Genomic DNA, 26044 nt, shown 5'->3' on the forward strand with positions numbered 1-26044 from the left:
TATATTACAGTATTTTACAACTGTAACATAATAAAAAATATAATGTAATAAATCCATGACATTTGAAGTGGATCAAAACCTTTCATCAAAGTTGTCTTAAAACAAAAACAAAACCGTTCTTGTCTTAGGACAACTTTTATTCTTTTTTTCCTTTTTTTACCCACTTCAAATGTTGACTACTGTATCATAAGTTGTAATTATATTATAAAACTATGTTCTGTTTATTATTTGTGAAAGTGAAATGTGTAAATGGACATGCTCAAGACAAACTTTGTGAATTACATAACCCAGTGCAAAGAAAACTACAGCCCACGTGAGATTGGGAACTCATAAAAACGATTTACACCTGCACAGTTTATTCAAAATATAGAGAATATCAATACTTGTAAATATGAATTATGTTGTATTGAGATACTTTATAAAGATGCTTTATTTATAGGCTAAAGATCACCGTTTTGGCTTGTTTTTCTATTCGTTTTAAAATAACTTAATTTGTATGGCTGTTTTATGTTGTCAATACTGAACTTCTATATATACTGACCCTCAATCCACATGTCAAACAAGTTCTAAATCTAAATCCTGGGCATCCTTTAATTATGTAACGCTTTTCAAGGTTCCGACTGGTCTCGCGCAGTTTTATGATTTGCTGCATGACATCAGCTGGATGAGAGGAGAGGCAGCAGCGGTTCCTCATCACTATGACACACAGTCTGGGGATATAAAAGCCTGGGCCACTCCTTCTGCGCCCGCTGCTCGGCTTCAGACAGCAGCTCACTTCAGGTTGCCGGACAGAGAGCGAGTGTCTGAGAGAATGGCGACGTTAGTTGATTCTGTAGATCCTCCAGCACCCTTCGGAGGTGTCAGCAGCATCAAGAACACGGCATCACCCACGGCCTCGACACATCACTTCGACGAGGGCAAATATTACCTACTGGTGGTCATCGGGGAGCTGGTCACTGACGAGCATCTAAAGTGTGCCATTGCGGACATTGAGAAAGGTAGCTCAGCTGACACGAATAACGTGCAGTGCTTTAGTGTTATTTATGCCATGAATCTGTTTTAAATTTTGCCTGGACGCGTATGTCTTCTGCGGTTGCTTTTTAATTTTTTTTCTTTGGGGTTGAGTAGCCTATAGGTGTTCTGAATGGGGGGGGGGGGGGGTGCACACATTTCTGCTGACTGCAACAAACTTTCCATGCATCATGTTATTGGATTTCTTTGTTGTGAGAATATGTAGGATGGAAACTGTAGCGCAGCCCCTCCCTGTTAGTAACTGGCGAGTGCGATGCATGTCTTATCAAAGCCATCGCATCGCGCCACCCAGTTTCCCAAAGACATCATCATCACCATCACCATCAGCACCATCAGTGTTTTCGCAAGGCGTGCAGCTCTATCTGATGATCCAGATGTGGTTTTTGGCCATATGACGAACTTTAGCGTCTGACTTGTGTCGTGGGCTAGGATGATTCAGCATAGCTATATTTATAGTCTGTCGATCGATAAGGCGTATCGCTTGTTTTGCGGGGTGGGGGTCGTTATATGGAGCTTCGATTGGCTATGCAGTCAGGATTTGCACCATCACCTTGGGTTTGCGTTGATTTTTTGATGTGGCGCGCCAGTTCTTTGTTTCCCTAGTTCGTGCTTTTCTTACTATCTTCTTACTTTGTTTTTTCGATTCATGCGGGAAACACATTAAATAACAACGAAAGGTATTTTCAGTAGGCTAAATAATTAATTCAGTTAATCAATGAATGAGTTAATCGTATTCAATAGATAGCTGTATTGTATAACTAGCAAAAGCGGCGTTACATGGCAAGAGCCATAACTTTTGTCCACTTCACTAGACCTACAGACACTGTTGCTGGGTGCGCATCCGGATTTATTTATGTCATTTTATATTCCTCTCATTCCTTTCTAGTACGACACCGGCTTGTAGGCGTGGCACAGTCCGCACTGCAGTCCCTACGGAAACTCAGAAGGGCCCCTCGTTCCTGCCAAAAAGGGCGTTTCAGTTAGTCGTGGTACTCGATTGATTTACGCAAACCGGTGCTTTTCAGCGGTTTGTAAAAAAAAAAAAATAATAATAAAGAGGAGGAAGAAGATAAAATAGAGTCGGCTGTTTATATCGTAATTATGTCGTGCAAGAAATACTAAAAGTTTTACTGCTGTTTATTGTAATAAACAAAACTACTTTTTTTGTATTGTATTAATCACTGAAATTAAATCAAACAATTCCTGTGCAGTTGTGTTGGGAACTTTGTGAGTAAATGAGATCTGACATCTAAATTGTAAACAACAAAATAATCAAGCCAGAAATGGAGGTGAAAAAGGCAAAGCTTAATAATGGAAACCATAACCATTGTAATGACAGTATATTATTATACTTGCCTTGAAGACATAGACTACACTATGAATTGTGTGTGGTTGAGGAAATATAGCTATGAGTAATATTCTTTTGTGATCCAATGAAGGGAGTAAGAATCATGCTCAAGTTTATCATGAACCATGTGAACAACCTTCTTAACATTTTACCATTCAGAAACAGATAGCACTTCATTCTTATTTCGAGAAATGTCTGCACAAAAGTTCTCTTTTGGCTAAACATTGATCATAAAGAGAATAAGCACAGACATCCAGACTCAGAACATTTCATAGATATTTCCATACATTGATTGACTTTTGGGTGTAAACCGACCGAGCATGGCATTTAGTTACGTGAACATAGTGATACTGGTCTTCAATTCAATACACAGGAAAGATCGGAATCCCAATCTGTTTGTGATTTGAATACCTTCCCTTTTAGACTGATCCAGTGTACTGTAAAATATGTTCATGATCTTTATTCACACTTTTCCCTCTGATTTGCAGGAATCCGTTCATGGGACACAAACCTGATTGCTTGCAACCTGGACCTGGAGTTGAAGCTTTTTGTTTCTCGACACTCTGCCAGGTTTTCAGCTGATGTGAGAGGTAGGCTGAACATAATCGGCTCACTTCTTATCCCTTAGCCAGCTCAAAACTCTTACGTAGCAATTTATAATAACCTAATATTAAAAATTTAAAAGTGGTACATTAAAGAGGAAGTATATTGTACTGCTTATTTTTTTTCCATATAAGAATTAGCATTACCATGACTTAGCAAAATCTCTCATGTTCCAAGGTCATTCAAACAGCTAGAAAAAATCAGCTTCAAAAATCTACTTTCTATAAATAAAGACAGGAAGAATTGCAGTGACATAATTTAAGTGTCAAGTAAGTCAACTTGTCATGGATGAAAGATGTGTCATTCACTTAGTGTCTGAATCTATATCTACATTACACCTGTTTACTTTTCATCCACAGTACTTTGCTCTGTGACTCTTCTGAACATCCCTATCACAACAGCAATATATTTTGTTAGGTAACGTCATGCTTCAGCTGTTAAGTAAAAGTGATTCTTATCAGTTTATTAGCACTTAACAATGTTAACATTGGTGAGATAACCACAATTAATAGAACTTATTAGATGCCCTATTTCTTTCTATCATTAACCCTCTTCTATATCTGGAGTCAGATTGTCTTTTACATTCAGATTTTTTTGTGAGTTTGATGAATTCTTTTGATGAAGATAAAAGAGGTTGGTTTAGACGGTCTGCCTGAAGCTCTGTCTGGATCAAACCCTGTCCCTGGTGTCCCCTCCTCTGTCCTCCCTGCACACTCGCTCTGTCTCTCTGCCCCTGGATCTTTCATTCTCTCTGTTTTCCTCTCTCCTGCTGAATAGCTGCAAGGGATGAAACGCTAGATGGAAGATAATTAGTTAAAAAAAATAATGAAAATGGTTTTGTTTGCTTTTGAACTCAAGGCTTAACACAAAGGGCTTCAAATGCAGTCATCCCTGGACAATACTACAGCATTTTTCACAAAACAGCAAGAAATTGTGGGGGTTTAACCATAATGGAAATATCTTCCAAAGAGACACTCTGTCTGCTAATGTAAGCAGATTATGAGCCAGCACTGACCTTCAGTGATTGAAATGTAATATGTGCTTGAACACACACACACACACACACACACACACACACACACACACACACACTATTGCTTAATAGCACAATAACTTACACTAATCATGACTGTCTCCTTGATTATATAGCCTATGTTAGTACAGGAAGCACTTGAGACGGTTCCGGTATTGCCATTAGGCAGCAAAACTTATTACTTTGTCAAGATCATTAGAATTCACTGGGGAATTCTTATTTACTCATCTGAATGGCTGTCGGAGGAGGACAAAGCATGAATATATCATTGGCTACTAATTCCCCCTTTAGGATAAACATGACACATGTAGGTGTTGGTTCATTTCCATAATCAGATTTATTGCTCGATGGAAGGCTTTAGACCAAGCTTTTTAGAAAATTAACAGAGGAATTTGCATTGGTCCGCTTTTGGCCATTAAGCCTTTTAAGTGCAAAGCCATTAGCTGTCCACCACAGACAAATACCTAGTGGATGTCATGATAATTGCTTTGGCCCACCAACTTCCCCCTCCTTTTATGACAGCAATTCCAATTTTGTAACTTGTTACTTTCAAAGGATTTTAATTTAATTTATCCTTTAATAGTTTTCAGAGTAGAATACAAGAGAGTTGTAGGATAATTATCCGTTGAACTGGGTTTTCTCGGAGGAAAAGACATTAATGGGGGCAGGGGGAAGGTGGGTTATTACTATTAGCGGGGAGGAGGCATGTGAAGAGCACAGTACGACTTGAGACTCACACACACACATATATACATTTATTTTTTATTATTTATTATAAGATGTTTTTATTCACAGCAGTGCACGGAAAAGGCATAATACAATCGAATTGTCAAAAGAAAATATATTGGAGTATGCATTTTTTATTTTTTTTTATTTTTGAAGTACAAAAATGCAAAAACACAGTTATTCACATTATTCACATGGAAATAGATCAGACAAAATAAGAAAAAACAGAGAGAGAAAAAATGAAGGTACAAACAGGAAATCCTCTATTTTAGATTAACTCCTTTGTACAAAATGCCATCTCAATGGCTTTGAAATGCTAGCAACGCAATCAGAATCACTAACAGAAGATGAATCACAGTGTGAAATTTGGTTAAAGAGCTTACATTAAAAAAAAAAGATTAGGAAGCACTTGAAAGAATGCTTTGAGAAAGAATTATAACAGAGCTAATATAGTGTCTGTGAGCCTCAGGAGATAAAAGGAACGTGGAGGATCCCTTTGCTTTTGAGGTACTTCAGGGCCTTTAGAGGATAAGCATATTACCTAAACTTTGACATTTCCATTGCTCTGAGTCGAGATTGAGGCTTAAAAATGTGCCTGGAGGTTTAAAATTAGATCAGATTCACACAGCTTCAGTGCAGTATGTAATCAATACTAATGAATCAGCTTCTGTAAGGTAATCAATAAGCACTTAACAAATGATTGCACGGTCTACTGTGTATTCTGTTCACCTGGAATTCTGTGATAATATTAACAGTATGACATATGAACTGGCAATGTTATACATGTTAAGGCCAATTATTATGATATATTATCGTTAAAATAGGTATCTTTCAACAACTTGACAATTTAAAGTTCAGCCAAAAGTTTGTCATTTACGTACCTTTATGTTGTTCCAAACATTCACTCTAAAAACTGCTGGGTTGAAAACAACCCAATTTGGGTTATTTTGACAACCCAGCGCTGGGTCAAAAAGGGACGAACCCAGCGCTGGGTTGTTTTAACCCAACCAGTTGGGTTATCATATTTAACCCAGCCTGCTGGGTTGCCTTTTTTATGGTTTAAAATGACTATATTGCAGGGTTTAAAAAAACAGAGCGGGTGTTTTTTTATCACTGTATTTCAGAAGGAAAACTACTATATTTAGAAAATGTTCGATATCATTTCGCATGTGCTTGATAAGGCAGCGTTTGTGAGCTCAGCACCGCTCTGCAGCCGTTACCGGAGAAACCTACCTCTCCCGCTCTTAGCGCCTCCTGCTGGCAGAAAATAAACTCGCAGAGTGCAGCCATGTGGGGAAACAATGCATTTCTACTTAAAATTAACCCAAATTGAGCTAGGCATTAAACCTACAAATGTTGTTCATTTTAAATATCACTTTTACACACAAATAATAATTATCAAAAGGAAAATATTTATTAAAAACAAGAGAAAAGTCAAAAAGTAACATGTTAGAAGAAATGCAGAAAAGGATGGCATTAACAGCTACAGAGTTCATAAACAAAGCATTGAACATTTGATGAATATAACTTAAGATCAAATTGGACTTTGTTCATTTGTATATATTGTATAAAAATATACGAAAACACATACAATAAATTTACAATTAGTTAGTTTTTTTTCCAACTATTCTGGCACTCTTTAGCATAACTGATGTAATCATGAAGAAGCCCCATCAGCACAGCATCTGACATCTTCTACATCATCCAGGGCAGCGTCCTCCTTTAAAACCACTGCTTCATCAGTTTAGGGGAAAGAAGATTCTCCTCTCTGGCCAGCATTCATCCCAGTCACCGCCTGCTCTTCATCAGTGGCCTAAGAGAAACAAATTTGAAAAAATTAAACATTTAATTAAATTAAACTATCCATTTTCAGGTAGAGGTGTATTCACATGCGTAAGGATAGGTAAATAATCGGTTTTAAAGTTTCAACACTTTGTGCGGTTGTTTAATGTCTCAGTCCACCACAGCGCTCCAGAAGGCTATAATGGCAGCACTAGTGTGAGGACATGCAATACTGTTTGAATAAATATTGCTTTCAGAAAGCTTCTTTACTGAAACATTAAAACAGACATGACATTCACATACCTCACAATATTCATGTACATGGAGAGCTGCTCTTCAAACCGTTAGTTCACCAAATAATTAAAATGTTTATAATTTACTCTCCTCATGTTTTTCCAGACTCATACAAACTCTGTTCATTTTTTGGAAAACATAGGAATATATTTAATATTCTCTTTTTGTGTCCTCCATTGCTGGTCTGGGAGACCAATATTTTATTTTGAACATACATGTTTGCTATCATATAATTTAAGATGTATTCATATATAAATATCAGAATTTACTTCTACAATAACTCTATATTTATGAAGCTTTAAAATACTGATTATCTAAACTATAAATGGATTAACAAATATTATGAGAAAACTAAAAATATATTAATTTATGTTGTAAAGACAGACAAAAGTCTTATAGGTTTGGAATGACTTGAGGGCAAGTAAATGATTTTTTGTGTGAACTTTACCTCTAAGAGCAAAGACCAAGAATGATGACTCTCCAAATCAGACAAGACAACTCCAAAGTTGGTTTGAGTTCTGCAATGAAAAACACAGACATCGATGGTCTTAATGAAATGAGCACATAATCACACTGTTGTTGCATCAAAATGTGAAGTAAACTGGCAGGAGACAACCGAAAAATTTATTTTCTAAAAATAACTTACATAAAATCTCAAGGGAATGATTATCTCCCATGTCTCTTGCTTTTAACATCTACAAAAACAAAAAACAAACATTATTTTACTCTTAGTAAAACACAACAACAACTGATAACATGAAATTATGAAGTTTACTTGCCTTAAACGATCTTTCCCTCTCTTCAGAAGAAGCTGAGAAAACCACCTCCTCACACAAGCAGACTTGTGTGTCCTTAACTCCAGTTAGTTTGAGTTCTGCAAAGAGGGACATCAATGGTTTCAATAAAATATTAACATATACATACATACATATATAAAATCACACTGTTTTTGCATCAAAATGTGAAGTTAACAGGCAGGACACAACAGAAAAATTTATTTTCTAAAAATAACTTACATAAAATCTCAAAGGAATGATGCTCTCCCATGTCTCTTGCTTTTAACATCTACAAAAACAAAAAACAAACATTATTTTACTCTTAGTAAAACACAACAACAACTGATAACATGAAATTATGAAGTTTACTTGCCTTAAACGATCTTTCCCTCTCTTCAGAAGAAGCTGAGAAAACCACCTCCTCACACAAGCAGACTTGTGTGTCCTTAACTCCAGTTAGTTTGAGTTCTGCAAAGAGGGGCATCAATGGTTTCAATAAAATATTAACATATACATAAATACATATATAAAATCACAATGTTTTTGCATCAAAATGTGATGTTAACAGGCAGGACACAACAGAAACATAAATCTTCTAAAAAAAAAAAGTAATAATAATTTAACTTACATCAGTCTCAAAAGAATGAAGTTATCTTGCCTCTGGATTTCAACATCTAAAAAAACAACATTATTTTAGTCTTAGTAAAAAATAAAGATAACTTGATGTTATTCTGAAGTTTACTCTCCTTAAACCGTCTGTCCCTCTCTTCAGAAGAACACCTCCTCCTCATCCTCACACAGGTCTGTGACTCCTCACACAAACAGCTTCTGTTGTCTTTAACTCTCAGCGCGAGGACAATGAAGACAGGAGCTGGACAAGTCTGAAATATTACATGTAAAACATACTTTTAACAGTTACCACTTCAACAGCCTCAAAATAATTATGCTAGTCTTTACTACACAATGCCGTTTCCTTTAGGAGACAAACATACATTCAGTTTAACCGCGAAAAAAAAGACAAATTCACATGAGCGTAACCGTGACCATAACCGTCTGTTAACGCCTCAAAGAGAACAGATAATCTAAAATCTTATGTAAATATGACAAAATACATTCACAGACGTTATATTAAAAGTACATCCTCCGTTCAATAACGTTACATGAGGCAGTTAAGACCTCCGTGTCCGAGGCGAAAACCGCGTCCGTTTTTTTTATATAACGTTAGATATAACGTTAAGCTCCTTTGTTTCCGCCTTTCATAAAACCTTCCGCCCTTCATACAACCGGGTAAACAATAAAAGATAACTTTACATTTTGAATATTTAACGTTACTTACCATAGTCTTTCACTCGCTTCTATCACGCTGAGAAAATGGCGGCTGCTCGCACTGGAGAGACGTACGATTTTGACGTGACGTGCGTGCTCTCCTTCACGTCCGCGTCCTCAACCCACCCCCGCTGGGTTAAAAAAGATAGTTATTTTCAACCCAAACTTGGGTTAAAACATCCCAAAGTCCTATCCAACGGCCTCAACCCAGCAGTTGGGTTGAAAAAACAACCCAGCGTTTTTTAGAGTGTTCTTTCTTCCCCGAACATTTTTAAAAATAAAATCTAATGAATATCCAGGAATTTCAATACAGTTTCATAGTAAAGTTATACTGTACCGAGTGAGTTTGCAATTTATATAGATTTTTATACAATTCTATAATATGTTTGTTTGACATGAGTATAAAACTGAGCATGAAATTAAGTCTGATATGCTTTGCTTTGATATATGGGCTAGAAAGTGATTAATATGCATCACATAAAGCTTTTTCTTCAACGTGATATTTGGTCAAAGAGATTTCTGCTGCAGAAAATGTTTATGTCTGTGTTGTGTGTTTTTTTTTTATGACACTATGGCACAAAAAAATTTTAATAGGAACTGTGATAAGTGGTATTGATATTTCTAACTATTCGTGTTTGTGTTCGAAAGGGCGGTGCTATGTCCTGTTCAAAATCCTATTTTGGCATTGAAAGGACAGGTCAGAGATTTGGAGAGAGACAAAGTGAGGAAGATAGTCAAGTTCATGTTCATGGCACTGCGTTTGTGTGGATGCTTGCTTTGTTTGTGCGTTGCGCTGAGTGTCATTAGATCAGGCTACGTGCCCAAAGGGTGTTCAGTCTGTATTAGTATCAGAGACAGTGCGAGTTGAGATCAGGGCAGGAGGGGTGAGGACGGGGTTGGGTGAGTGTGGAAGAGCAAAGCTAGTGGAAATTAAATAATACTGCGGCTGACACATCTGCACCCAGAATCAAACTGGAATGGAAGTAGCCCAGCTTTTAGGTGACCATCAAATATGCCTGCTTCGCTTACTAAGGGCTGTAGGTTTATAATTGAACATGATATGGTTTGTTTTAAGGTTCCTTAACAAATATTAGACAAGTTCAACCATATGCCCTCTCTCAGACAAGAAAAAAAAAATCTAAGCAAATCTGAACATGCATAATGATTCACTTGAAAAGAGGATTTTGGATTTGCTGTTTTCTGATGGACAAAAAAAAAAAAGTTGGTCCACCACCTTAATTTTTTACTTTCTTTCTTTTTTTTTTGTATGGGTATCAGAGACATATATAATCCAGATTTGATGTCTGTAAGGTGGTGGGGACATTTTATACACTCTTAAAAATTGAGGCGCTTAAAATGTTCTTCACAGCAATGCCATAGAACAACCATCAATTTTTGGTTTCACAAAGAACCATCTCTTTCTTACCTTTTTATAATCTGAAGAACTTTCTTTTGCCACAAAGAACCTTTTGCACAACAGAAAGGTTCTTCAGATGCTAACAGTTCTTTATGGAACCATTTAGACAAAACGGTTCTTCTATAGCATAACGAATCACCTTTATTTTTAAGAGTGTATGTGATATTTCCAAAAAACTACCTATAGCACCTTTAAAATCTATTTGACAGGAACGAAAGAGATAGGCCACCAAAAAATGACAATTCTCTCATTTAACACACACTGATATTGTTCCAAACCTGTATGGCCTTTTTATTTCTTGTACTGAACACTAAAGGAGATATTTTGAAAAATCAGTTGTAACTGTAATAACCAATACAATAGAAGTTGATGGGGTTCAAAACAACAGAAGGGGGTGAGCAAAACACTTTGATGTCAGGTATAGAAAATCAAGGTATGGTCGGGGATCATGTCATCATAAAAGCTCCATTTTACTCACCCATGTGGATAATAGTCGATGGCAGCAGCTACATTTTCCAAGAGCAGAGGACAACTCTGCTATCGACCATAGCATAATTTGTCTGAATTTTAGTTCACACCACTGATTTTAATCACATTTTTTCTCTTCACCTCTTCGGAGTTCCCGGCAGTAGTTGTTTTTGTCGTATAAATGGGCTTCCCCCTGGTGTGCGAGTCTGAGTGTGTGCTGGGCAGATGGAATAGCATTCGTGACACGTTACTGCCACCTCAGCCATTTTAACAGACCTGCTCGGATTTAGAAGAGCAAGGAGAAAATAAATTTGGTTAGAAGAGAATCATTTAATACAGATACACAGATGTCTATGCTCTGAAGAGTATCTGCAGCTAAAGTAGAGCAGCGAGTACTGCAGTGAAATGAATGCAACACCTCAGAACACCCCTGTGGAGGAGAAATGAAGCTACAGTGTGTTCTACATCAAGTATGCTCCACTTGCCATGCAGATGCCAATTTCGGCATAGTCAGATGCATTACATTTCTCTATTTCTATTCCATGGCTCCTCCCTTCCATCCTCATACTGATCTTTAAAAAAGCTGATTCTCCCAAAGGAACTCTAAGTCCCACTACTAATGATCAAAAAGAGTTTGGCCTATATTAGGATGTGGAATCTCAGATATGCAGTATACCTACTTAAAAATTGTGTGTTCTTGGGGGAGGATGCACATGAAATTAAAATGAAACACTTTTAACACTAATTAGTCACTACCCTTAGGAAAAACATCACACATTCAATGGTTGTTGCACTGGTTGGTCTACAGTATTTCTCTGAAATGTAATGCATGTATAATATAATAAATATTTTGTGGAGAGCTGTCGGAAAAAGCTAAAGAATGCAGGGAAAATAATAGAAGTAACAGATACAGGTACAGTGAATATGGTGAGATGAGAGAATACAGAAAGGTATGAATTCGGAGTGTTAATGATGACTCAGCAGGTGGGAAACACACTGTAATTACTTACACTGCATGAGAGAGCCACCTGGATTTATGCACACACACATACAGACTCAAACAAACATATTCTGTCCTAATAAGGAGAACAGTTTTTAAAACCCACACAGAACCTACAAACATATATGTACTAGGATGATGAAAGAAATACAATAAAGATGTTTTTATAGACCTCTCTGAGGTTCACATTCACTAATAATAATTGCATACAGCTGTGCCTTTTTCCCAACAAAGGTTCTCATGCAAAATTTCCAAATGCATATGCAGTTTTGTCAATGTCACTGAATTCAGATTAGCGTGAATGTGTCTGCAGTTAGTAATTAGAATAATACACCCTGTCAAATCCAGGATGGGATTTGGAGTTTGCAGTTCAAACTCATATGAACCATGAAATCTGTTTGAGAAAGTTTGCATGCCGGTTTTACACACTTTAGTGAATGAGACCAGATATCTGCAATCTAAACTCCCTTGTGCACCAAAGCATGTAATTTATCTACAAAGCGTTTTTACAACTAATTTTGTCTGTGATGTGACCAGGCATGTAAGAGGTTGTGCACGGTTTCGTGCAAATGGAAAAATTGTGCGTGTCCTCTTGTGTTTTAGATTTAGACCTTAAAATTTTTGATAACTAAGGCCTTATTCTTCAAGCAATTCTCAGCACCTATGGAGCGCGTGGTCCTTGATCCATTGCAAACAACCTCAAAGGGGGGATTATGAGACTATGAACAACAATTGCTGAATGAGTGATGAGGCTGATGTTACAGAAGGGGCTCATAGACTCTGCAGTAATAGCAAACACTCTAGTACCGGCAGTGACAGAGCTGATTGATTTCGGCAAGCTTACAGCTTCACTGCTTCTGGACAGCTTGATAAATGTATAATAGGATTGATTCACCCAGAGAGAGACTGGGAGATTTTCACTTGACTTTATCTAGAGTCATTAGGGCAGGGGATGAGAAAAAAGATATTGAAAAGTCAAAGGCAGAAATACATTGTCAGTATAGTCACCTAGTCAAAGGAGCTGTGTGGGAGAGGGTGTACAGAAAAAAGTTCTCCATTAGCAGAAAATAGGAACACACAGTGGAATACTAGAAGCTTTTTCATGTTCCACCCATGAGGTGATTGAACAAGAAAGGATGTCAAGTTGCTGAAGGAGGGCAGAGGTTAATTGGATATCTGTGTCAATAGAGCGTATAGATAAATTATGAAGAGAAGGGGAGAGTAGGTGCATGAGTACACACTATGTAATTAAGTGAGACAGATGTCACATAGAAAAACAACCCTCTGACCATCATAACCATTTTAAATGAAAATTTAAAACACAATAAGGCAAATATGCATAACAAAAGGAGCTGAAAGAATACCAGTGAAAAGGATGACTGGTCTGCAGTAAAATTACAGACCAAATAAACTTACCAAAACTAGTTCTGTCTCTGCCCTTGTGGTTCCTTAAGCAGCAGCATTTGTTTTGTGTTAAGTGTAGACAATTCTTTATATTGGTGCATTCATAACATTTGTCGAATCCAGTGTACAAATACAAACCAAAGCATTTGAAGATCCCCATGCACAGTTTGTGCACATCACACTGAACATTAGTAACGTGTTATTTTATTTGCAGGACAAAAGATTCTGCATCACAAAAGTAATGTGTTGGAGACAGTAGTGCTCATCAACCCTTCAGATGAAGCTGTTAGCACAGAGGTAAGCACCCTCTTTCTATATTTTAATAAATATATCTAGATGTCTGCCATTTAAACATACTTTTACAACTATTTTTGTTGTCTGGTTAATACAGAAACAAATATGTGAGGATAAGAATAAACATTACAAACCGACAAACTCACAACACACAACACCCTGACTGCTGACTTTGACTGCAGTTTGACTCTGCATTAATAATATGATAGAGCACTGCAGGTCTGGCCCTGGCAGACCGCCCAGAATAGTCAATGGCAACAAACTGGAAAAAACTGGCCCTGATAGCGAACAAGAAAGAGAGAGGAAAAGGGACAGAAATCCAAAGTAATACAATTCAGTAATACTTAAGCTTATAGAAGAGCTTATAGAAACAGATGTACTTCTGTATGCTGGGTAATTCAAAAATTACATGAAAATAATTTAGGATAACCTTCACATGCTGTGTTGGTTTTGTTCCAACAAATGCAAGCCATCATCAATTAAAGTCATATCAATGTTTAATGAATATTATAATATTTTATACACTTTATGTCTAAACTCAGGTACGTTTGATGGTCTCAGACACAGCCCACCATAAGCTGCTTGTCCTGGCAGGACAGTGTTTTGAAAATACAGGAGAGCTGATTCTCCAGTCAGGCTCCTTTTCTCTCTTCAATTTCATTGACATTTTTACAGATCAAGAGGTGAGTGATTGTCAGCTTTTGCTTTGGTTTGTTATATTTACCAGTGCTTAAAAAAAAGAGATTCTCAAACAGCCAGCAAATGCTAAAACTCACCATGCACAGTAGAGTTCTTCATGGTAATCCAAATTCAAGTAAACTTGTAGGGTGAAATGTTTCAATTCATTTGACTTACAGATTGGAGAGCTTCTAAGTACCATACATCCAGCCAATAAAGCCAGTTTAACTCTTTTCTGTCCGGAACATGGTGACTGGAAAAATTCGAACCTAGACAAACATAACTTGCAGGACTTCATCCATATGAAGCTAAACTCCCCAACCATCCTTCCAGAAATGGAAGGTCTTTCTGAATTCACAGAGTACCTGTCAGAATCTGTAGAAATCCCATCTCCTTTTGACATGCTTGAACCCCCAACTTCAGGAGGGTTCTTAAAATTATCCAAACCATGCTGTTATATTTTCCCTGGTGGACGGGGTGATTCAGCACTGTTTGCGGTTAATGGCTTTAACATGCTGATTAATGGTGGATCCGATAGAAAGTCATGTTTTTGGAAGCTGGTACGACATCTGGACAGAGTGGATTCTGTTCTCCTCACACACATTGGAGATGACAACCTTCCTGGTATCAATAGCATGTTGCGGCGCAAAATAGCAGAACTTGAGGAGGAGCAGTCTCAGGGATCCACAACTAACAGTGACTGGACAAAGAATATGATTTCACCTGATATTGGAGTTATGTTTGTCAACATGCCTCAGAACATAGGAAACCCTGAACCCAGCTACAAGATTAGGAAAAATGCTGAGGAGGCATCTCTCACACTGGAGTACCTAAACAAGCTGTCTTTAAAGCCTGAACCTCTGCATAGGAATATTGGGAATACAGTAGAACCAATTATACTTTTCCAGAAAATGGGCGTCGGAAAGCTTGAAATGTTTGTTCTTAACCCAGCAGAGAATAGCAAGGAACTGCAGTACTTCCTGAAAGAATGGACTGGTAGTGTTAAAGACAGAGCCCCCATCTTGTTGCCAAATGGAAAAGAATCAGAGCTCCCAATCTCATATTTGTCTTCTATCTCATCACTGATTGTGTGGCATCCTGCTAACCCATCAGAAAAAATCATCCGTGTTCTCTTTCCAGGCAATTCCACTCAGAATAATATTCTCGATGGCCTAGAGAAACTTAAACACTTAGACTTCCTCAAACATCCTGTGATCACCCAAAAGGAGCTTAATTCAGATTTCACACCAACGCTGAAACAAGCAAAGATGAAACATAAGACAGATAGTAAAGAGAGCCTGAAGTCCACATCAAAGCCATCCCCAAGCAAAAATCTCCATAAAGAGTCCAAAGAAGAATCCCCTGAAAAACTAAAAACCCTCAGTAAAACTGACTCTGTGAAAACCCTGGAGCCGGCACAAAAAATAGAGAAGAAAGAAAAAACACTTGTGAAAAAAGTGAAAACAGGAGACAAGGACAGTAAAAGCAAGATTGAGCAAACACCCAAAGTCGACACACCAGAGAAAAAGACAGTTGACCTTAAACCAAAAACAATAAAGAAAGAAACAAAGAAATCCGTGGAAAAAAGTGAGGCTGAAAAACCCACAGCCAAGAAAGAAGAAAAGGCCAAAAAAGAAGAGGTAAAGAAGGAAATTAAAAGACGAGTTATTAAGAAAGATTCCCTAATAAAGGAGAGCAGAAAGGATGAAAAGAAAGAAACTCAGAAAGATGAAAAAGAACCTAAAAAAGATTTTAGAAAAATCGGTGGCTTGAAAAAGAATGCACCTATCACTCCTGAGGTGAAAAAACCTGCACCTAAACCAAAGGTTGCAGCACGAGGCAAGGGCCCTGGTAGTCCTGCAAAATCCAAAGAGAAGGCTAAATCCAAGCCCACTAAAAAAGATGCTGGTGAACCAGTGGAAGCACCTTCCATCTCAAGTGCTACTGCTGAAGAACCTGCTGTTGAAGCCAGTGTAACAGATGTTCTTGAGGCAGAGAGGTCACTGATGTCTTCTCCAGAAGACCTCACTAAAGACTTTGAGGCTCTGAAAGCAGAGGAGACTGCTGAAGTTGATGAGACCCTATTACAGACCAAAATAGATGATTCTGATCAAGGAAAGTTGATTAAGCATGAAGAAATAACTCCTTGCAAAGAGTCTCCAGAAGCAGCAGAGTCCCTGGATGAAGGAATAGCAACCACAGAAGCTGATGAGGAATGCGGTGGTACTCCAGGGGATCTAGAACCCAATCAAAAAAGCAATGGTATCAGTGAAAAATTTGAAGATGAAGGAACAGGTTTGGAAGAATCATCTGAGATAGGAGATTATGAAGAAAAGGGAGATACAGAGGAAGTGGATGAGCAAGACAAAGCAATATCTAAGTTAAAAGATGATGTAGAGCAAGAAGAGCAAGAAACCAAGGAAGGATCAGATTACGGTGCAGAAGAACCACAATATAAACACGACAAAGAAACTGAGTTGCAGAGTCTTGATGTAACCACACCACCAAAGATCTCTGAACCGGCATCTCCTGCTGTTTCTATTCATGATGAAACACTACCAGCAGGTTTAGAAAGTGAGGGCGCCTCTGATGATGAAAATCGAGATGAGCCTCCAGAAGAATACACAACATCTGGACATACTCAATCTACAATTGAGATCTCAAGTGTTCCAACACCTATGGATGAAATGTCTACTCCAAGAGATGTAATGAGTGATGAGACAACCAATGATGAAAGTGAATCTCCTTCCCAAGATTTTGTCAGGTACGGTATGAATACAGATAATGAGAGAAAGACCCTTTCACCTCTTCAAGACCTCCCTGAAATAGATCACTCCAAGAGTGATGCCACTGAGGGGCATGACTATCATGCATCAGCTTCCACCATTTCACCACCATCTTCACTAGAAGAAGACAAATCTGCCAAAGAGTTTTTAGCTAAAGACACATTCTCTTTTGATTCAATCAGGCTCAGTGCTACCAGCACAACTTTGCCTTTTGTCAGGTCACCTTCTGGTGAGCGAAATGTGAATGTTGACCATGTTCATACAGGTGTATCTTCACCAATTGAACTGGGAACCACACTGGCAGGGATGTCAAAAGGAATGGAATCTTACAGTCCAGATGAGAAAACCTTAGAGGGCCCTTTATCTCCTCAGTCCTCAGGTCACACACCTTACTACCAATCCCCAGTAGAGGAAAAAGCTGGCACTCTACCACTGGACAAAACACCTGAGTCCCAGGGTCCTGTTATTGTTGACATCACAAGTGACAAGGAATACTTTCCCAAAGAGGCTAGTCCTATTGATGAAGCAGTGCCTGTGTTGCCAATGGGTAAGAAGCAATCACCGAGTTATGAAGCACATTTATCAACCAATGTTGAGCTTGACCACAAGACCCCAAGCCAGACTGACAATAATGATAAAAAGTTAGCAACTGATGACAGTTCTTCAGTTACATCTGCTACGTCTTTACCACCGACTAATGTAGAGAGCCTTTCTGATACAAATCCTTTCATAGCATTTAAAGAGGACAGCAAAATGTCCATATCTGAGGGGACCACATCTGATAAGTCTGGCACTCCAGTTGATGAGGTTGTCGCAGAGGACACATTTTCACACATTGCCTCTGCCTCAACAGCATCACTCGCAACAAGTTCTTTACCAGAACCTACAACAGATGATGTCTCTCCATCCCTTCATGCTGAAGTTGGCTCCCCTCATTCCACAGAAGTGGATGACTCTCTATCTGTCTCTGTTGTTCAGACTCCGACCGCAATGCAAGAAGCAGAAGTTTCTCCTTCCAAGGAGGACAGTCCACGGCCTATGTCGATCTCCCCTGATGTTTCCCCAAAGACGGCAAAATTGAGAATGCCACAACAGGAAACAGAATGCCCTGAGCAGTCTTTGTCAGTTGAGTGTGGACAAGAATCCCCAGAACACTCATTTGCATTAGATTTCAGCAAGCAGTCACCAGATCATCCATCTTTAGGAGGAATGCAGCGTACAGCCACTGAAAATGGCCCAACAGAAGTTGATTACAGCCCCTCAGATGGAACCAGGGTCATAAGAGAACAACACAGACCTGGGGAAGATGGGGAGAAGGCAATGCTTTTCAAAGATTCTGATAGCACCCAAGCTGCTTCAGTTTCCCCATCAGATGCCTCTCAGTCCACCCCATCAGTTACAACACCCTCCCAAATTGGGGAGCCAAAAGAAGATTCTCCAAATTTAGAAAATTTCTCAGAGTCTGTTACTCCAAAACAGTCACCCCACAATCACTCCCCTTTATCTTCTGACTCGTCTCTTGTTCTAGGTGGACCAAGCACCTCACATGAAGTAACAGATAAAGATAAACCTAGTCCCAGCTCATTTTACAAAGAGATTGGTATGGATGAAATAGAGGAAAGACAAAATCTAGAGAAGACTCCTCCACAGACCGGGTCCCCCTCATCTCCTACGGTGTTATCTTGTTTTTCTCCAAAGTCAGAAGAGCTGAAACTTGGCTTAGAGACAAATCCCTTCACAGACTCAAAATCCCCTACCAGTCCCAAAAAGACATCTCCAGCTCAACATTCTCCTAGTTCCAATCAGACAGACATTCAAGAGAAGATTTCAAGCAGCTCCTCATCATATACCTACAGCTGTCAATATGGGGAATCTACTCAAATTTGTGATGGTGGGTCCATAGGGCCAGATACCACAAAAACAAGCCCTTCTCAGCCACAAGCAGTTGTGGACTTGTGTTTGGTGACCTCCTGTGAATACAGACATCCAAAAACAGAGCTTTCTCCATCCTTTATAAACCCAAGTCCACTTGAGTACTTCATGAATGAGGAACATCCTCTGGAGGAGGAAAAGCCACTTGCTAAGTCTGGAGGAGGACCACCCCCATCTGGAGGGAAACAGCAGAGCAAGCAGTGTGAGGAAACTCCTCCAACTTCTGTAAGTGAATCAGTGCCCTCTCAAACAGACTCAGATGTTCCTCCTGGCACAGAGGAGTGCCCATCAATAACTGCAGAAGCAAATATTGACTCTGAGGATGACTCAGAAACATTACCAACAGATAGGACTATCACTTATCGTCATGCAGACCCACCTCCAGTCATGCCCAGAGACCCTGCTCCTGCCCCACCTCATCCTGATGCCTGCATGGTGGATCCTGAGGTCCTTAAGGCTGAAGAGGCATCCCAAAAAGATGAAAGAGGAAAGCCAAAAAAGAACATCAGCAGCAAGACTAAGCCATCTGCAAACAAGAGCTTGTCAAAAACAAGTGCCATCAAAGATTCAAAAGTGTCCTCTCCAAAAAAGACTACAGAAGATAAAGATGCCAAAAATGCTACTAATACCTCTGCATCAAGGGGAGTGAAAAGCAGCACTTCAGGTAACTCTAGGTTCATACTCACAATTTGAAAACATGAAAAATGCATGGATTTACAGTATGTCTACAGTCTATAGCTTTTAACGAGTTATCTTTGCTTTTAATATCAGAGATGTATTGTATATATTTATATATGTGATCTTTTATTGTTATTAAGGAAGCACTAAGTCCAGCAGTGGAACATCACTACCTAACTGTCCTCCAATGTATATGGACCTAGTTTATATACCAAATCACTGCAACGCTAAGAATGTGGATGCTGAGTTCTTTAAACGGGTCCGATCCTCCTACTATGTAGTCAGTGGTAATGATCCAACAGCACAGGAGCCCAGTAAGGCAGTTCTGGATGCTCTGTTGGAAGGAAAGAGCCAGTGGGGAAATAATGTGCAGGTACCATTATTCTTACAATTCATATATATATATATATATATATATATATATATATATATATATATATATATATATAATGCCTGGCATGACTTTGACTTTTTGACTTTGCATATCATACTGATAGGTCACACTGATTCCAACCCATGATACAGAAGTTATGAGGGAGTGGTACCAGGAAACCCATGAGAAACAGCAAGACTTGAACATCATGGTTTTGGCGAGCAGCAGCACTGTTGTTATGCAAGATGAGTCTTTCCCTGCATGTAAGATTGAGCTGTGATTGCCATGAACCAGACTTGGTAGAGGTTTGATGGTGGACAGTAAATAAATAAAACCTTAGTACACACTTTCACAAAAGTAAATATTTTGGATCACATTCCATTTTATCAATAGAGTAACCAGTAAAAATGTTTCTCTGTAGAATAATCTCTCTAAATTTTGAGGTCTCAGGTGTTGAAAATGCTTGGTTAGTCATTGTTGACCACACAAAGAACAGTTTTTGGTGTGAATCAGACCTCCTTAAACACACTTAACCACCAGCAGAAGCTAAACTAAACTAAACTAAACTGACTAAATACATATGGTAGCCAGTGGATGAACACTATACTGAGCAGCTCCAATAAAAATGATAACAAACTACAGATGTATACACTAAGATGACGAAAGGAAAACTGAAAAATAACTCCTTAAATTGTATTGTTTACACCAAAGGTTGAGGGATTGTTTTAATGCCTTTAAAATTGAATGTACAGCAAACATAATGCACTTAATATTAGGAAATTAAATGGTATGTATGATCCACAGTGACATAAATATATCATAGGATGCAAATGCTACATTAAACTTCATATTCCAGCCACACTGCGTTGTATAAAATATGATTGTGAAGCTTGCTACATTTACGAATAAATGCAAAATAGAACAATTATCTAACCAACTTAAAATGACTTTCTGAGAAAAAAAAAATGCCTGAGAAAACGTGACATACCATAAGTTGTACGTAAAAAAATGTTATAGTATAAAAAGAAAAAAAAACATCTCATACCTTTTCTTCCTGGACGAGCAAAGAATTCATTAATTATATTGTCACCGCCCATCTTTGGCTTGAAATTTCACAAATTTCTCATCAGCCTTTTTTTAAAATATGGCAAACCATTACATTTCTGAACTCCAAAAATTGTTAATCATCAATTTGTAGTAGTTCTTATTTGCATCATTTATTTATGTTAATTTTTTTTTCTGAGCAATACAGTCATTATATTTATTTGCTTTATTTAATGCTTAAATTATTTATAGCTATAAAGTTTGCTTTTTGGGCATTTTCTATGAAGTTAATCATGAAAAGTGATCTTTTGTGTCAAAGTTCAACATTATTGTTTTTCTTTGATAACTATTGTTTTCTTCTCTTACTCCAAATGGGGTTGACTATCTTTAAACTGAGCATTTCACACAATGTTGAGAGCTCCTCTGTATGCACTGTTCATCCTAATCCATCAATGATTTTTATTTTCTTAGCTTATTAATGTTGCCAAGAAGAGCCATCAATATTGTGCTACACTGAAAGTTGAGAAACTGAAAACTTTCCTTTCCTTAGGAATATTTTCTAAAATTGCACTGTACTATAATTATAAATAGCTTAGTGACGGAGTGAGTGGTCGGATGATATGTGCATGTGTAATGTATTATCCTTGACATCTCTCTGTGCTTTCTTTCGCTTAGAGGGGAAACTCCCTCTTTACTGCCAACAAATCATCGCAAGGATATGACAAATAAATCATGATTCTAAAAATCATGAACTTGGATCAGGTTTACTGTATCTTATTGTCACTTTTATCAATAACCATACAGTCATGAAAATTGTACCATCTTACTGAAGGTTATCAAAGAGATTTGAACTATAATCATTCATGATATTACCGCAGAATACAGATTTTACAGGTTACCAGAATCTACATAACAATACAGGATTATGCTATAGGTTGTTCAAATATTTGAAAGCCATAACTGCTGGAAACACTTATACAACACATCAACAAATTATACTACAGGGGAACTTAGTGCCTATGTGGCACAACCCTTTTCAACAACTCAGTATAACAGGAAACTTGATATGACATTTAACTCAGATCTGGACACTTCTTAATTCCATACCAACAGCAACAATTGTTAACAGATTCTTCTAGCCACATGCTTCAGCCAAGTGCACTGTTGTGCACTGTCGCGAGACGTCTGCATTACTAAATACAACACACACATCCAGTCTATCACTCCCCTCTTTCCTCTGACCCACAGTAACACTTCACTTTCTCTCAAAACTTCTCAATCCCTCTGTTTCTCTTCGCTTACCTTCGGGTGCTAGTAAGAATATGTCTGCAGTTGTGTATGAAATATATATCTTGTGAACATGCATCTTTCCTCTTTTCATTCCTAACCCCATACCTAGAGGATAGTCTCCAGTGAAAGTATTACCTTGTGCTTTTTCTGATGTTTGTGTGCGATAACTCTTCCCAAATATGGAGTGTTTGATGTAAATGGAACTACACTTAAAAAGAGGGTAAATTTGTCCACAATAAATAATTTTGTGGGAAATACAGTGTGTTCTTTTTTGTAGAGTATAGCTCACACAGTCCACCAAATGTGGTTGTGTTCTGTGTGTGTGCGTGTGTGGATTTGTGTTTGCTTGTGGTTGCTCACAGGCATTTCTGAGAGTTTAACATGGCTACAAACAGGCCTTAACCTTAAGGATGATGTCTGATTCTGGTTAGAAGTCTGGCACTGACCAGATTTAGGCAAAATACACAGGATTTAGGCAAGTCATTTTCTGCATTCAAACTTCTGACCTCAAAACAAAAAGAGTAAAACATTGACCATAACTTAACTCTAGCTTTTAATTTACATAAAAGGATAGCAATATTACATGCTTCTGTGCAACAACAAAAACATTAAAAATGTACTTTGGAACATAAGATGCATTGCTGTTATAGTAAATCAAGACTGGTTTGCATTAACATCTATTTGATTGAGGGAACACATACTGGTCACTGGTCTGGCAGCCTACCATGCCATCACTGCCCTTCTGCCACGGAGAACATTAACTAATAATGACTTGGGCACTGCAGGCATTTTTCAAACCCAGACAGAACCGAAGCGGTAAATCAAAATGGAAATGTCTAGCGGCAAAAGTACCAGAGAAATAACATTGACTGAAGTTCAATGTTAGAAGTCTGGGTCACAGCATGCTATTACTTCTATGTATCTGAGCATGATGTCAGCAGATCAATGCAGGTCAGATGGGTCGTGGAACCTAAAGTGACTTTAGAACAACTATGTGCTTTAATGTTAAAGGATTAAAGGGAGTATAAATTCAATTAAATCAATCTATCTATCTATCTATCTATCTATCTATCTTGGTTGGATTTTTTTTTAAGCAATGTAGTAATTGTAAATCACAAATTTTCTATTTCAGTATCATTTAAACTGAAACATAAGAGATACAGGGAAGTGGAAAAATGAATTATGTAGTTTAGTGTGGATATTTTGTTTTTATATTCAAAATGTACAAATTTGTAAAATAGGCTTTTATTAAAGTTCAGGTGGATTGATTGAGAGTGACAAAAGCATTTCCATGAGATTTTAAAGGAATTCTCACTGAATGCAAGGCAAAATAAAAAAGATCACAATTTAATTACAGACTTTTCAAAAGGTGAAATACTGCTAGGTATTGACACAACCAACCTATATGTAAAAACTATAATATTAGCAGTTAAGAATATATAATTGCTAAAAAATATTATATTCATTGGGTAATGCTAAAGAAAGAACTACATTTAAACCTGTAATATGGTCACTTAAACTAGTCTTTTGTTTAAAAAAAAAAAGTCACAAGAAAGAAAAAGAAATATACACTGGTAGAGCTGCAAAGCTGTTTTTTTCCAATGGTATTGTAATTTCTCTAATATAAGTGAACACAAGGCAGGAAAAATAAATGATGTCCTGAATTTATGTTATTAGCCATGTTATTCTCATAGCATCTTCTCAACACCTCCATCTTGGATCTCATCAATAATCCAGTGCACTTGAGAGTCAGCCTCCAATTGGACAGAAGACAGTCTCAGCTGAATGGGGTGAGGTGCTGTTGCTAAGGAAACGTTAGTCGAAACGAAGTCCCACAAGGACTCTAGTATAACATCATCAGTGTTCCATTACTGTCTTTCTTTAACATCACACACAAACACACATTTTATATACAAGTATGTAGTACAGGCTTCTATTGTTTTATAAACCAAAGTACTAACTAACCCCTAAACAAGAATGGATTGTGTTTTTTTTTCCTCTTTGTATCACTTTAAAATAAATCTGAATTTTCTCCAAAGGGAAGGTGTGTTGGATTTAGCTCACATCTGAGGGCAAATTACTGTCCCTAAAGTATAGCAACACATTAACATGTTTACTTGCAGATCTTTCCTTCCATCTTAAAAAAAAAAAAAAAAAAAAAAAGAATTCCCCACAGCTCGTAAGTCTTTTGGAATATCCCCCTATAAAATGTATGGTCATGTCATACTGTCAGCTCTATATGCTTTACATATGTCTTTATTTTTCCTTCTATTTGCATGTACCTTTGTATACCAGAAAGCATGGAAATGTACACCCATCCGAATGAGTTATCATGCAAGAACACTATGTACAGCTTAACAGAGAAGATGCCCTTGGCTACAGCCACAAATTCAATCCCTGACAATCCTTTAAAGTCATCAATCCCAGAGCCAACTTAAAATAATGCACATCTGGATTTATCTACAACACAAACATCAAAATCTACAGGGTCACACCAAGGATTCTGTGACTTTTTCTGTAATAAATTGTATTTAAATCAAGATTACAATCATCACAGGATGACTCTAGGCATGATGTGACAGTCTCAATACACAAGACATGCAATAATGTAAGATCAAACCTGCTTTTACATAATTTCCCAACTGAACAATTTGTCACACATGATGTATTGCACTGGCATATTATTTAGAATAACACTGTCACACAGCCATTAATGATGACCTTTCAATGCAGAGAAGAGAAGCTGGGCAATTATCCAGCTGATAATTGATCATCTCTTGCTCTGTGGTTACAACAGCTGAGCGAGGGAAGCAAAGACACACATTTAGCTTTTTATTTATTCAATAATAGCTCTTCTTTTCATTGTGATACAATACAACTACAAGCAGAAAGACAGTGTTAAGTCTAATTAGGGAATCTATTTCTCAAATCAATGTCCTTTTGTCTTCCAGCTATCAGTGCACATATTAAAACAATTAATTGAAACATTTTCAATCAGTGATAGACAAATCTGTTTGTCTTCGTCATGCTATTGGCTTAGTTATTTAATTCGAAAACAGTTCTGTACTCATCATTTGAAATTTTATAATAATTATCTCAAAATAGTGAGTAGTCTGTGGTATATAGCGACATCTGCTGACTGCCATGTCATATACTGTATTGTACATAATGTTAGAATTTATACTTAGAAGTTGAGATTGTATATAAAGTTAAAGGTTATACTTAGAAGTTGAGATTCTAAGGCGTAATTATTTGTTCTAGTTAATTTATTTACTTTAAAAAATATGATGTTAAGTTTTTATTTATTTGTTTTTCTCTTTATATTTATTGTATTATTTATGTATTTATTCTTATTTTGGCCTGATTATTTTAGTAGAATATTATTGTGTTTTGTATTCTGGCTGTGTATGTATTTTACTGCTTTGCAACCTGAGTCACATATTGTTTTGCCATGTGGATGTTATGGGCTAAAATAAATCTAGTGTTAGACGTAGGGTGTAAATTACCAGTGTAAATCACCTGTAAAATTACATTCACAATCGAAACACGGTCTTAAAAATAATATGCGTTTCCATACATAATTCTCACTTTGTAAACATACCGGTTGACAGGACAGCGCCACGTTGGAATATTCCATTTCGACCTTAAAAAAAAGGGGGTGCCGGGGATAGTAAAATACTTTTAGTTGTTTGTATTGCTAATAATATATTCAACTCAAAGTATTTTTAAATCAAGAATAATTGTAAAAAAATATATCTAA

General features: G+C 37.4%; 1 protein-coding gene and 1 long non-coding RNA gene across 2 annotated transcripts; one reads left to right on the top strand and one right to left on the bottom strand.

The window, feature by feature from the left end:
- The first annotated feature begins 657 nt into the window (after positions 1–657).
- Positions 658–22539, top strand: LOC127958745 (microtubule-associated protein 1B-like). The gene is made up of 7 exons (XM_052557702.1): positions 658–998; positions 2869–2970; positions 13424–13506; positions 14046–14186; positions 14361–19563; positions 19718–19950; positions 20075–22539. Exons 1-7 carry the CDS (start codon positions 665–667, stop codon positions 20228–20230), a joined length of 6252 nt encoding a protein of 2083 aa, XP_052413662.1. The 5' UTR covers positions 658–664; the 3' UTR covers positions 20231–22539.
- Positions 6042–7515, bottom strand: LOC127958746 (uncharacterized). Its single transcript, XR_008154147.1, has 3 exons — positions 7465–7515; positions 7267–7336; positions 6042–6555 (listed from the first exon to the last, which is right to left on the bottom strand). It is a non-coding gene; the product is annotated as an uncharacterized LOC127958746 (long non-coding RNA).
- Positions 22540–26044: the final 3505 nt, after the last annotated feature.

This window comes from Carassius gibelio, chromosome B5 (genome assembly GCF_023724105.1).
Source record: "Carassius gibelio isolate Cgi1373 ecotype wild population from Czech Republic chromosome B5, carGib1.2-hapl.c, whole genome shotgun sequence".
NCBI classification, from domain to species: domain Eukaryota; kingdom Metazoa; phylum Chordata; class Actinopteri; order Cypriniformes; family Cyprinidae; genus Carassius; species Carassius gibelio.